A 14,203-nucleotide genomic window follows, 5' to 3' on the forward strand; every position below is an offset into this window, starting at 1 on the left:
CTGCCATGCTCATCTTCCTGCCCCTAGCCTATGTGTTATTTTAGTATCTGTCTTTTGTTTTCTGTGGGTTTTTTTTTTAAAGATTTTATTTATTTATTCATGAGAGACACAGAGAGATAGGCAGAGACACAGGAGAGGGAGAAGCAGGCTCCCCGCAGGGAGACTGATGGAGGACTTGATCCCAGGACCCCAGGATCATGACCTGAGCCAAAGCAGACGCTCAGCCACTGAGCCACTCAGGCGTCCCTAGTACCTGTCTTGATGCAGCTTTCTTTGGCCATTCTGTCCCTGACTGACCTCCCTTCTTCGAGCTCTTCTTGCAGTTACTGTCTCTACTGCTCCCCTACGTTTATTATAGGATGCCTCTGTTTGTTTCTGTACATGCTGTCTTTTCTCCTTCACTGGGCAATGAAATAAATAAATCCTCCAGGGCAAGACTAGTTCATCCAATAGTGCATCCTCCTCATCCTGATGCTACAGCCAGAATGGGCTGGATGTGACTGTTACTTTCTGGGTCACAGATGAGGGGAGAGTGACATTTACAATATCAGAATACCATCTCCATGCATGTGCAAGCCATTTTAGAGTCACACAGGCCTGATTGAAGCCCTGGCTCCCCTGCCTACTATGTGTGTGTCCTTGAACAAGTTACCTAACTTCACTGAAGCTCCCCTTTTTCACTTGTAAGGGCTGAGATATCAACATATGTTAGAGTACTCCTCTCTAAACATATTGTTTGATGTTTAGCAAGTGATTGCATACCACAGTTAAGGGCTGTTTGCCTAGCCATCTTTCCCGGAAGACTCAATAGTAGGAAAGCAGCCATAGGTTTTTTTTAGATTTTTGGTTTTTGTTTTTAAGTAATCTCTATAGCCAACATGGGGGCTCGAATACATGACCCCGAGATCAAGAGTTCCATGGTCTACCGACTGCGTCAGCCAGGCGCCGCTATATCCATAGACACTACCAGACACCCCTGCAAGCCCTGTGTGACTTGTAGAACTCCTTGTCCTATTCAGAAACCAGGAAAGGTGTGTTTTCTTGTCTCAGCAGGCTTGCTACATGTTTGCCTTTGTCCAGCCCCAGGACACAGATAAGCTAATATTCTTGGTTTCTGGCAACTAAGCAGTCTTTAGCATTTCTACTTGGCAGAGTTCTGCAAATTTTTGTTTTGGGTTTGGAATCTTTCCCATGGCATTCCCCAAAATAATTACTTCAGGATCCTTTTATTGATGCCCAGCCTTACATTCAGGATATGAGGATGCCTCGGTTTTACTTTTGTGGCACTCACTTCAGTTTGGGGTTTGGAGTTCATCTGTACTTCTGGGTTTCTGTCGTTGTTGTTTGGTTTGGTTTGGTTTGGTTTGGGTTTTTTTTGGTTGTTGTTTTTGAGTCCAAACTGGAAGGCATTTTGATATGCCTGTGCCCCATCTGAGAAAGATAAGAAAGATCTCTCATCTTAGATGTTCTGTCTGCCTAGCAGCCTCTGCTCTAAAGCTCCTGGAAGTAAAAATGGCTTGGGTCTAGAGATTATCTCCCATCCTAGAAGCCTGGCAGTTGTTGTCCTATTCTGAGAAAACTGCTTCTTCACATTCCTTGATTGTGAAATAAAAAACCCCCAGCCTTTAGCCCTAGTCTCCTTCCAGTCTCACCTTGCCATGACACAGTGTGGGAACATTTCACCAGCTACCTGAGATCCAAGGCATAGAAGATCTTCTATACCAGCTGTCTCATTGCACAGAGGCCAGTTTTGTGTGCTGAGAACAAATGAGAACTTTAGGAATTTCCCAATTTACCTCATAGAACTTGGGTTCTAGGGCAGCCTGGGTGGCTCAGTGGTTTAGCGCCATCCTCAGCCCAGGGCGTGATCCTGGAGACCCAGGATCGAGTCCCATGTCAGGCTCCCTGCATGGAGCCTGCTTCTCCCTCTGCCTGTGTCTCTGCCTCTCTCTCTCTCTCTCTCTCTCTCTCTCTCTCCATGTATCTTATGAGTAAATAAATAAAATCTTTAAAAAAAAGAACTTGGGTTCTAAAGTGGGTCAGAATGGGTGTCCTGTGGCCTCAGGGCCTATCCTCTGTGCTCTAGAATACAACTATCAGAACCAGTGTAAGTGGCAGTCTTCTGAAACAGGGTTCTGGGGCACTGACTAGGCATGTGCATAGCTGCTCAATGTTCAGCTGACCCTCAGTTCTGGTGTTTGCCTCACTGGTAACTTTTGGTCTGATATTATGACATCTGTATTACTGTCAAGGAAAGAGTCTTTGGAGCTAGAGGCTTTATTCATATCCTTGCTCTCCTACTGCTAGCTGTGTGACCCGGGGCAAGGTGTCCATATGCTTCAGTTTCTGTAACTGAACAGGGGGGTACTACCTACATCGTGAGTTTGTTGTGGTGTTTGAGGTGGGTTACACAGGAGTTCTTAGCCCAGAGTATGGCTCATTGTCAGTACTGAAAAAATAACTTGCCACCTCCATCCCAGAATTTAAAGATTATAAATGGATAGGGTGCCTAGAAAAATACTGCTGAAAGATTCTTATATCAACACAGTGGAAGGATGAATTCTATTAACTGTGAACGTATACACTTTGTAGGGTGTCTTCTTAAAACGTTATTCAGAATCCAAAAGATTTCAGCAATTCTTCCTATCTTTGGGGGTTCTCTAAACTGGGGAGGAAGTGGGCAGCCCGGGTGGCTCAGCGGTTTAGTGCCGCCTTTGGCCAAGGGTGTGATCCTGGAGTCCCAGGATTGAGTCCTGCGTCAGGCTCTCTGTGTGGAGCCCGCTTCTCCCTCCGCCTGTGTCTCTGCCTCTCTCTCTCTGTGTGTGTCTCTCATGAATAAATAAATAAAATCTTAAAAAAATAAAATAAACTGAGGAGGAAAGGGCTAGGTCAGTGGAAGGGTGGCTCATACATTACCTGGGGCCACAAGCAGCTGTTAAACTGCAACATTTTGATAACATAATCCTGCTTAATTCTGGTGTAGTAAGACTCCCCCCCCCTTTTTTAAATTGGTGAATTCAGCATTGAATTAAATTCTGCATTGTCAGGCAGATGACTAAAATCGTAGAAGGATTTGACTTACTTTAGTCTATCATGTATGAGCCTGGGTCGCTCACATAAAAGGACTCTTTTTTTTTTTTTTTTTAACCCATACTAGTAGAAATTGCTAATGATCATCTTTGCCTCTGAAATCCCAAAGCTGACTACTTTGTCATTGCGTTGTGGTCACATGGCAAAAAGTGAACTTGCCTTCCTAGGGCTGCCCACATTTGCCAGTTGTCTCTTTCTTACCTCCCCCATATCTCAGTGCCCAATGAGGGTTAGTCAGCAAGGGACTGGCCGGTGGGGCAGGGACAAGATTAGTGAGAAAGAAGCTATTATCAGCATTTTGTTAGAGTATGGGATATTGTGCTTGGTGTAATGCATGGAGTTTAATGCTGCCTTGTACACAGGATTTTATAATTTTGTAAGAAGATAAAAGTAGACAGCTGCTGATTAGAAACACTGCTTTTGAGTTACATCCATAAAAGGATGATGATTCATTAGGGGAAAATTGGGAAGCCTATGATGCAATTTTGATAATTTAGATTGAACTTTTACAAAATTATTTTTGGATTTCTAGTAATTTTGCTGCAATTCCACTTATTCAGAGATCACTGTTGATGAGCATTATTTAGAAATGTGGAATGTTTCCATAGCCCATCAGAGCAAAGGTCCTTGAGCATTTTGCCCATGGCAGTGTCATCAGCACCTGGAACAGTGTCTGGCACACTGCAATGAATGAAAAAGTACACTTAGCCGTGGTACTCTTTCCAGAGAATTGCAGGTGCTGCTGTGTCTTATTAGGTAATTTCAGACCAGAGTTGCCCTGGAAGGGCTGCGGGTGCCCTTTTCTCCACTTTCGCTGACAAAAATCATAGTGCTGCATGTGTCTTCTGGTGGTCACCCAGACCTGCCTGTCTCCTGTCCTCCCTTTTGCTAATTTGGCCTGTGTGTGTGAGTGGTAACAAGGCATGGGATGGGCTCTGAGAATACATACTTGCTGAAGAATGGCCCCCTAGCCCCGAAACACCTGCAGCAGCAAAAGCTACTGCCCTCTACCCATCACTCCTCTTCTCTCTTCTGGTAGCAATGAGGCTGGGATTTGTTCTTTGCATGAGCCTCGAGGAAATGGCTCAGCTGGCTTGGCTCATTCATTTCCTCAGTCAGGAAAGTCAGTGTGACCTTGACCATCAGTGGGAGACCTGCAGCAAGCACATTGTGTGTCTGGCTGGATTCACTAACGATTGAAAAGTACTATTGGCTACTCACCATGCAATAAGTGTTGTGTGCTGCTAATTTATTGTCCTAGGTGGGGGTGAGAGATACTAATTTGCAAGAGCCATTTCTGATTTTACCTGGGTCATGCCCGGCACAGTGCCACTCCCGTGGAGGCCTTCGATGAATATCACTGGAAGAAAACTGTTGCAGAAAATAAAAAGAAAGATGAGACATACTTGCTTTGGGTGATGGAAAATATAATCAATCCGCAGCCCCAGAAGTTACTAGAAAGTAACTTTGGATTTATAAAGTCCTCTGAGAGGAGTCATTTTTGCAAGGACAAATCCGAACATGAACCTTTTGTTCTTTGTTAGTGTTGTGGTAGAGGATTCAGGGCCAAGGAGAGCGGCTGTGACCTGCTGGTTAGGGAAGGGGATGGCCAGGTGAGAGCAGGCCAGCCCCAGGGCCTTTTTTTCTTGTGCAAAGCGTGCTGTTAGCCATTTTCTCCCTAACCTGAGCTTTGAGAAGAAAGCACGACAGACCTACGAAGGTGAACTTTTCAGAAGCAAGAGTTGGTTTGTCTATTTATATTTTATTTTTTTTAAATATTTTATTTATTTATTCATGAAAGACAGAGAGAGAGAGAAGCAAAGACACAGGCAGAGGGAGAAGCAGGCTCCATGCAGGGAGCCGGATGTGGGAGTCAACTCCGGGACCGCAGGATCATGCCCGGGCTGAAGGCAGGCACCCAACCGCTGAGCCACCCAGGTGTCCCAAGAGTTGGTTTAAATATAGATGATCTGCTTTACTGGCAACTTGGAGGCTGCCGTAGGACTTGTTGTACCTTTTGTAAGACAAGTGAGGAAACATGTTGGCACCTGTACATGTGCAATTTGTTTATGAAATATAAACTCTCCTGTAGAAGCGAGGGCTCCAGAGGTCAGTGTCCGAAGTAGCATGTCCTACCTTAGCTGGGGGAAAGGTGCCTCCCAAACCCTCCCTGGTAATTGCCTCAATCTCTAGAGAAAGTTGGGACAACCGGGCTTAACACAACTGTTATTTATTGAGCACTGACTCAGTGGGAGCCAGGGCGGAAAAGTGTCGGTGAAACTATCACTGGGCTTAACTTTCCTTCCCAAGGAGGAGAAACAATAGTCTGGGGGCTCTAGAGGCCAGTCCTTATTCAGAGAAATGTAGCCCATTTCAGCTTGAGAGATTTGATTTCTATGCACCAGCTCAGAGCCAAGGGGACCCGAGTAGAGCGAGTAGGGCGGCAGCCCTCCTGTCTCAGGCTCCAGCGCGAGGTGGGTCCGGGGCTGGCCATCATGGGTTTGCAGCACATCCTCCTCAGTATTCCACAGCAGCTGTCTGGAGTTGTTTCTGCTGTGCCTGAACTGATGTCATTTCCCCCTTGGCAGACAGCTTGGGCTTTGCTGCGTCTGAGATATGTCACGAGAAGGTGGGGGTGGGTCGGAGCCAGGCCGGGGGAGTAGTGAGGACAGCAGGAGGGAGAGCGCCTGCCTGGTCCCAGGACTCTGTTTACTTTCTCTTCTTTGCTAAGGAAGGCCGTTTAGCTGGGACCGCCGAGCACGCAGGCCCACCTGGGGAAATGCTCATTCCAAGACCTTAACTTTTAAAAGCCCTTTGTTCCAAACGTTAGTGTGGACGATGCTCTTGCAGGATGCCTTTCCTTTTGGGTCTTAGACAGGTAATTGAACTGGTTATCCGTCGATCGGGTTTGGGCAGGGAAGAAGGGTGGGAGCTTGTTTGTTGTACTACAGCTTTGGGTGGAGGGAACCTTTGAGAAAATGTCTCTCGCAGCTAGAGCAGGCCAGCTCCCGTGCAGAAATTTCCAGTCTTCTTGTGTGCTAGTTGTTCCTTCCTTCTAGAGCCACCGTGTTCTTAACCCCATACATCCCTGAGGTCTCTGGGGCTGTCCATTCTGTTTTTCCATTAGAAACCATAAAGTTGTTTCCAAAGCCTTAGAGAGGGAACAGCTGAGGGGAGAGACTGGGGAGAAGGAGAGGCAGACTAGATTCTTGATCCAAACTGCTTTTCTTCCTTCTACATTTTGATTTGGTTAGTTAGCAGAGATTTCTTAACATTTCTCTCTCGTTCTAAAGAGATTCTACGTGGGGGGTAGGGGGATCAATAGAGGAATGGGCACCCGGAGGCTTTCTCCTTGTGGGCATGTGGTCAGGGCTGTGTGGCTCAGGGACAACCTGGCTATCTCAGAGGGATGGGGATGGGATTGGCCACATTTCGGTGTTCCTGGCAGATTTTTCAGAGCGAACAGACCCCTGTGGTAGTCTTGATAGCTATGCAAACTGCTGTTTGAAGTAGAGGCACTAAATTATAGCCCGTAACCTGGTGTGGAATGAGAAAACAGTAGCAAGAGACCAACTGCTGTCTGCTGAGAACACAGCTGTTGCCAACTATTTGTTCCAGGGCTTCTGAGAGTTGGCCACCCCACCCCACCCCCTTTGGTCTAAGAGGCATGTCTTTATTGGAATGTGTGACTGTAACCAGTGGCTGTAAGAGGGGGTAGGGACAGACACACACCCTCTGCTGCCTGTTCCTGGGTGAGGAAAAGCGATAGATGAGATGAAAGCAGAAGTCTTAGCGAGTTGCTGCTAGGGACTGCTGGTTTAGTCTCACTGTTAGAAAAGTGCTAGGTGAGCAAATCTCCCTTGGGTTGCCCAAAATTCTTTAAAATTAAGTGTCTCTGAAAAGCTCACTCCATACATACCATCGGTTCTCTTGTTAATCTTCAGTGTTCTTTGGGGCAGCTGATAGGCCAGGGGGTTGGGGGGGACATTTGAGCCCCTCCTCTGTCCCCAAGAAAGGATAACCTATGGGCAGAGGGAGACCTGGTGAGGGTTTTTTTTTCTAAGATTTTATTTATTTATTCATGAGAGACAGAGAGAGAGAGAGAGAGAGAGAGAGAGAGGCAGAGACATAGGCAGAGGGAAAAGCAGGCTCTGGGATCACGACCTGAGCCAAAGGCAGGCCCTCAGCTACTGAGCCACCCAAGTGTACCCCTGGTGAGGATTTTGTACAGCATTGGAAATGGTACATCAAAAAAAAAAAAAAAAAAAAGGAAATGGTACATCCCATGCATGCATGTCAGATGTCAGGAGGCAAGAGGTGGAAACTTTGTGGTAGGGTGGGAGGAGCAGGGCTGGGGAGCCAGAAAGGCCTGTGTCCATATCCTGTCCTCCCGCCTGCCACTCCAGGGTCTTGGGCAGGCCCTTAACTGCTCTGAACCTCATCTTTGAAATGAAAATAATAAAACCTACTGGAAGATTTACTGAGAGGTTTTCACAAAAGAATGTATTTAAAACGAGGTACCTTGGCTGGCTGAGAGTGGGCATTTAGTAAAAATGTAACCATTGTTTCTATGTACTCCTCCCTAAGGGATGCGAGAGCCCACAGATATGGAGAACTAGAAGCCCAATGACTAGAGGTGGAGGGTGGAGTGGAAAGGCCTATCAGCGTGAGCTCTCTGGGCGCGTTGGGAGGCTGTCGCTTACTATACGAGTATGCTAGTCACATTGTATATTGACCAGTCAAGAAGAGGAGAGCTCCTCAGCTGAGTGAGAGGATGTAGTAGATCAAGTGAAGGGCCGAGTTGGTGGTCCTGGGGAGCATCTCAGAGGATCAAGAGCAGGTGAATCTTAAGCTCTTGTTTGTTTGTTTGTTTCTTTTTTTTTTTAAGCTTTATTTATTTGAGAGAGAACATGTGTACACTCAGGGGCAGAGGGTGGGTGCATGGAGGGGCAGAGGGAGAATCTTATGCAGATTCCAGGTTGAGTGCAGAGCCCTAGGCAGGCTGTGTATTTCTAGCATTTCTGTGTCTGACAGTATAACTATTCTTTACTGGAGCTATAGAAAAGCTAGCTTTCTAAAGATTACTTGTTAATAATTCTGTCTTTTAAAAATGACAAAAATATATATTCTATTGGTCTTTATCATACATAATACATATGAACTTTCGTACATTTCTTTTCTTTCTTAATCCACATAACAACCCTGTCTTACGTTGTAGTGTGATTCTATTTCTGCAGAAGTGCATGCTGAGGCTTATAAGAGGTAAGCCGTTGGCCCAAAGTTGTTCAGCTAGCTAGGAAAATGGTAATAGAAGCTTTTTTTTTCTTTGTAAGATTTTATGTATTTATCAGAGAGAGAGAGAGAGAGAGAGAGAGAGAGAAAGAACACAACCAGGGGAGGGGCAGAGGCAGAGGGAGAGAGTGATAATCTCCAGCACACTCTGAGCTGATCACGGAGCCCAATCTGGGGCTTGATCCCATGACCCTGAGATCATAAGCTGAGCTGAAATCAGGAGTCAGATGCTCAACCGACTGAGCCACCCAGGCAACCCTGTTGTTTCTTTTTAAACCCTGGTCTTTTGATTCCAGAGCCAGGAATTTCTCTCACTACCTAGACTGCTCTGCCCAATGTCTGTGTGAGAAGAGCAGGATTATGGCATTGTTTTAGTTGGGGCATATTTTCTGAAGCTTGTTTCTAGGTGGCCTGGGTTCCAACTAAGACATTGCCTGTCTCTTTGGGCCCATTTGCATTTACTCTGTGGAAGACTGTCATGAATGCAGCATCTACTGAATCATGGCCCTTCAGGGAGATTTGAACACTTAATGAATGTGGACCTGACACAAAGGATGCAAAGATAAATAAAGCACAACCCTTAACTTCCATAGGAGCTCATGAGTTCCCATAGGAGCTAATACTCCAATGCACTGGTTCTCAAAATGCATAAAAATCACCTGAGAGTGGGGCTAATTACGAGGTAGATTTTGTAGGTCTGGGGCCAAGCCCCAGGAACATGCATTTGTGTGAATTCCCCAGGTGGTTCTGACCAAGCTAGTTTTTGGAAATATGAGAGTGCCCCCTGCCCCACTAGGTTTAGTAGCAAGGAAATCATTGCAGGATAACTGATAACTGCTGAGGCTGTAACAGGAATGCCCAGGACGTAGGACAGTAGAGGGTGGGCAAGCAGGGGATGTGGGATGGAGAGTGGTGTGTATGAAAGGCTTCCTTGAGAAGGTGATATCCAATCTAGTCTTTAGGGATGAGTAGGAGTTTACCAGACATATGATCTGGGGAAAGAGCATTCCAGACAGACCAGGTTGAGAGTGTTGTTTTTATTTTCACCTGTAGATGAGAAGGGAAACTGTCATCTCTTGAGTCTTAGTATGAGGTATGCCTGAGGCAAGACAAGGACTTTGGCTCACCGACTGCTGGCATCCTTTATGACACAGAGAAAGAAGAAGGCATTAAGGCCCTTTGGTCTGATAATGAGTGTGACATGAATTCAGTGTCTGTAAAGGGCAATTAAACTGTAGGTCGTATTAGTTCTTCCATGCAAGGGACAGTTAAGACAGCTTGCTAGAAGCTAGTGTTGACTAGAGAGCAGTCTTTTTGTGCTTGGAGGAGCTAAACTTCAGAAAAGAGTCCCCCCCCCGAACTTTGTGGGAATGGAACTGTGTACCAGAGTTTAGATAGGCCCTACAGTTGAGTTATCCCATTCTTAACTGGTGAGATCAGAAAATGAGTTTTCTGGTTCAGAGAGAATCCCTCATATAAACCTAACAGGTGGATTACTGACTTTCAGAGAATAGGATTGCAACAGAACATTCTTCATTTGCTGATTTAAATGAATTCTATTTCCTGTTTGATTCAGAAGGCATTGATTTCATAATGAGGGAGAATTCTCAGGACTAACATGCTAGATCTAAAAAGTATTGTGTGGGCAGCCTGGGTGGCTCAGCAGTTTAGCACCTCCTCCAGCCCAGGGAGTGATCCTGGAGACCATGGTTCAAGTCCCACATCGGGCTCCCTACAGGGAGCCTGCTTCTCCCTCTGCCTGTGTCTCTGCCTCTCTCTCTCTCTCTCCTCTGCCTGTGTCTCTGCCTCTCTCTCTCTGTGTGTGTGTGTGTCTCTCATGAGTAAATAAATAAAATCTTTAAAAAAAAAAGTATTGTGCACGTATTCCATCCAAAGCATGTTGTGGATACAAAGAGACATAAACTCTATCTCTGCCCTCAGGATTTACAGTCTGGTAGGGGAAGGAAGTGCTCAGGGTAATTGGAACATTCAGCAGGTGGTGGTGAGTGCTATTAGAGAGGGACAGGGTACTGTGAGTTCACAGGTGTTAGGAGGTGGCTTTCTGCAGGTGGCCCTGTCCAAAGTCCAGTGGTCACAGTGGTTGCACTGTAGGTGTGCGGAAGGACCAGTTGATGGCAGCTGCTGGCTGGTGGAGTTCATGCTAGATCTATCAAGATAATTTGTATCGTGCACCTCAGAATGTTGCCTTTCTCTGTGGGAGGGGCCCACTCTCCCCCAAATTGTCCTCACCAAAGTGAGATGATCCTTGATAATAGAAATGAGTAGTTTTCAACAAAACTGAGGTCCTTTTGCCTGTGTTAGAATATGAGGCTCCTGGCCCAAGGAGCCTATAGGTCCTTGATTGGCTTGATGCTGAGTGTAACAGGGCAACCAGAATGTTGAATCCCAGTTACTCCCTGGGCATAATAAGAGATCTTGGGGAGGGCTTCTGGGTGACTCAGTGGTTCAGCATCTGCCTTAGGCTCAGGTCATGATCCCTGGGGTCCTGGAATTGAGTCCTGCATCAGGTTCCCTGCAGGGACCTGCTTCTCCCTCTGCCTGTGTCTTTGCCTCTTTTTTTGCATCTCTCATGAATAAATAAATAAAATCTTTAAAAAAAAAAAAAAGAGAGAGAGATCTTAGGGTCTCACAAGGACAGCACTGAAAATACCATAATGTAAGCCAGCCTAAAGCTGTAGGGTGAAAGCCATCACTAGAGAGAGGGAAGAGGGAATTTGCCAACTTCTAATTTAACCCCTGAACTGCTGAATGTTAGCCAGCATTACATGATGCATTTGTTGTTTCATTGTGACAGCCACCATGAGATAGGAGATCCTACTTCCTTTCTGGTGTGAGGAAACCAAAACTCAAGGAGTTTCTATCTCTTTAGTGTCACATAGCTAATGTGTGGCTGTGGTGGCACTGAGGCCAGGTCTGAGAGAACAGTGTTGTCCTTCTCTTGCATATTGCTCAGGAATGGTACCTGCACCCAAATCTGCCAGATCTTCTCCCTGTGTACCCTGCACTCTGCAAACGACCCAAGTATTGAGTCCCAGCCGACATAAAAACCTGTGTGTGCTTAGTCTCTCTCTACAAGGTTCGGGACAAATTAAGCAAGACCCTGCTTGGAAGGGAACTGGCTGTATATAATGCAGCAAACATCAAGGTGACATTTGATGTTTGTACTACTGGAGATTGAAGCCAAAATCCTTATTGGCGCTGGTGTGTAAAAATCTCGTTAAGTGTCAGCTCCATAGAGTGCCTCAGTTCCCTACTGTCACTTAAAGGTAGGAAAAGGTGATTCTTATCTTGGCCCTTTCAGATGGATTTTTTTCCGTAAAGATTTAATTTATTTAAGAGTGAGAGAGAGATTGGGGGCGGGTGGGACACGGGCGGGGGCACGTGGTGGTAGGAGAGGTGAAAAGGGAGAGAGACTCCCAAGCAGGATTCACGTTCATTAAGGAGCCTGACTACAGGGCTCAGTCCCACAATCCTGAGATCATGACCCAAGCTGAAATCAGGAGTCGGACACTCAGCTGACTGAGCCACCCAGGCGCCCCTCAGATGGATTTTTAAACCCTCAACCATCTCTGCTGCAAGAAACTGCTTTTGTAGAGGAATGTAGCTTGTTTTTTCATCACACTCCTGTTATCAAAGCAAAGAGAAATCAGTGGACTGGATAGTAACTTAGTGGAAAAGAAGACTGTATCTGCTGATTTTGAAACTTTTATCCAGGGTAGAGCCAAAGAAAACATTCACTTCCTCCAGTGATAACCCACGAGTTGGATCCACCCCCCTCCCACCCCTTTTCCTTGAAGAGGTAAATTTTAGTTCAGGAGAACAATAATTTGGGACTACTGAAGAAACTTCTAGGGGCACCTAGGTGGCTCAGTAGGTGAGTATCTCCCTTGGGCTCAGGTTGTGATCCTGGGGTCCTGGGATTGAGTCCTGCATTGGGCTCCCTATAGGGAGCCTGCTTCTCCCTCTGCCGATGTCTCTGCCTCTCTTTCTGTGTCTCTCATGAATAAAAAACCCAAAACAACAACAACAAAAACCTTCTAGAAAATTTATTTTTCTGCCCCAATTCCCTAGCAGCCAGATAGATACTAGTTTCTTAACTCTCCTTCCCTCACACTTCTGGACTCTGTTGCTAATTTATAGCAAAAATGAGTTGAAACAGTCTCCTCACATCTGCTTTAGCCATTTCTGTGCCCCTTTGTAGCCATTGCTTTTCTGGGCAGGGCTCAACTAGACTTGAATCCCAGACCTTGTAAGAGGCCATCGGTGGCTAGTTGCTGGAGATGGTGATTCAATTCTGGGAGGTGACTTGCTTGACCTATCTTGTTGTTTTACCCAGAGAGGAAGGGCAGTAGGGGAAAGCTGTATGCATTTCAGGAGAGAGGGAGACATGCTTTAAGAATGGCGGGGGTAGGGGGATCCCTGGGTGGCGCAGCGGTTTGGCGCCTGCCTTTGGCCCAGGGCGCGATCCTGGAGACCCGGGATCGAATCCCACGTCGGGCTCCCGGAGCATGGAGCCTGCTTCTCCCTCTGCCTGTGTCTCTGCCTCTCTCTCTCTCTCTCTCTCTCTCTGTGTGTGTGTGTGTGTGTGTGTGTGACTATCATAAATAAATAAAAAAAGAAAAAAGAAAAGTTTTGGGGATCCCTGGGCGGCGCATCGGTTTGGCGCCTGCCTTTGGCCCAGGGCGTGATCCTGGAGACCTGGGATCAAATCCCACATCGGGCTTCCGGTGCATGGAGCCTGCTCTCCCTCTGCCTGTGTCTCTGCCTCTCTCTCTCTTTGTGACTATCATAAATAAATAAAAATTAAAAAAAAAAAAAAAAGAATGGCGGGGGTATAACACAGTGACTTCTTTTCCTGAAAGTGGCTTAGGGCTTGCTGGGTCTGTGTTGCATATAAGACATTGGTTCCCTTGGGCATTGCATCAAGGAGGCCAGAAAATTGTTATTGTTTGGTTCTCTTGCTTAACACACATGTTCTCAAGTTTTTTAACTGCACTGTGACACACGGTCTCATTGTTGGTTTCACATACTGCCCATCTGATCATGTGGTTTTCATCAAGGATTTGGAAATCCCTGGTATGTACAGACAGTCGTGTGAATACCTGTGACCTCCCACTCCTCTGGGTGTGGCTCTGGAGTGTGGTGGGGAGGCCCAGGGTAGACCAGGGCAGGTAGCCAGCAAAAATAGAATGTGCTATCACTTCCCCGTCTCTGGGTGAGGTTCTGAGTTTATGAGCCAGGCTCAGATTGTGTTGCGTTATTGTGAAGCTCTCATGGCCAGAGAGCCAATGGGTAGGTCTCTCAGCAGTCATGCATAATCACATTACCACAGCGTTGGTCTTACCCTTGGAGACTCCCTTAGTGCCACTGCTTTGCATGACCATTGTAGTTGGGAGGCACAGGGAGCCCAGGGGGAGGACTAGCCCCTTGGGTTATTTGACTGTTAGCAGGATCAGCACTTTCTGAAGATTTTTGCATGTCTGATCCTTTGCTAGACCAGTTGTGCTTGTGAGATCGACATTAGGCTCGCTTCTGGGGAATTTACAGAATGGTTGGGGAGCTCAGGAGGCAATCAGACAGATAGAATATAATTCTGCACTAAATTGTATAGCGCAGTTTGGCTAGAATAGTGGTTGTAAACCATGGGCAATTTTTCCCCTCTACCTGGGAAACATTTGGCAATGTTTGTATATTGTTGATTGTCACACCCTGGGCATGGGGGAGGGAGGGCAGCGGTGGGATGTTGCTACCAGTATCTAGTGAGTAGAGGCCAAGGATGCTGCTAAACATCCTACAATGC

General features: G+C 46.4%; 1 protein-coding gene across 2 annotated transcripts in view; it reads left to right on the forward strand.

Annotated features, from left to right (window-relative positions):
- The window catches only part of WBP1L (WW domain binding protein 1 like), a 67,798-nt gene that overhangs the window by 20,011 nt on the left and 33,584 nt on the right, over positions 1-14,203 (forward strand). The window contains exon 1 of one of the 2 annotated variants that reach the window (XM_055300051.1): positions 5,825-5,968. The exons of the other annotated variant lie outside the window; for it this stretch is intronic. Coding sequence (XP_055156026.1) covers positions 5,942-5,968 — 27 coding nt within the window. The 5' untranslated portion in view covers positions 5,825-5,941. Of the gene's footprint in view, positions 1-5,824; positions 5,969-14,203 lie in introns of those variants that run through there. 2 annotated transcript variants of the gene reach the window in all.

Source organism: Nyctereutes procyonoides, unplaced genomic scaffold, assembly GCF_905146905.1.
Source record: "Nyctereutes procyonoides isolate TBG_1078 unplaced genomic scaffold, NYPRO_anot_genome, whole genome shotgun sequence".
NCBI lineage: Eukaryota > Metazoa > Chordata > Mammalia > Carnivora > Canidae > Nyctereutes > Nyctereutes procyonoides.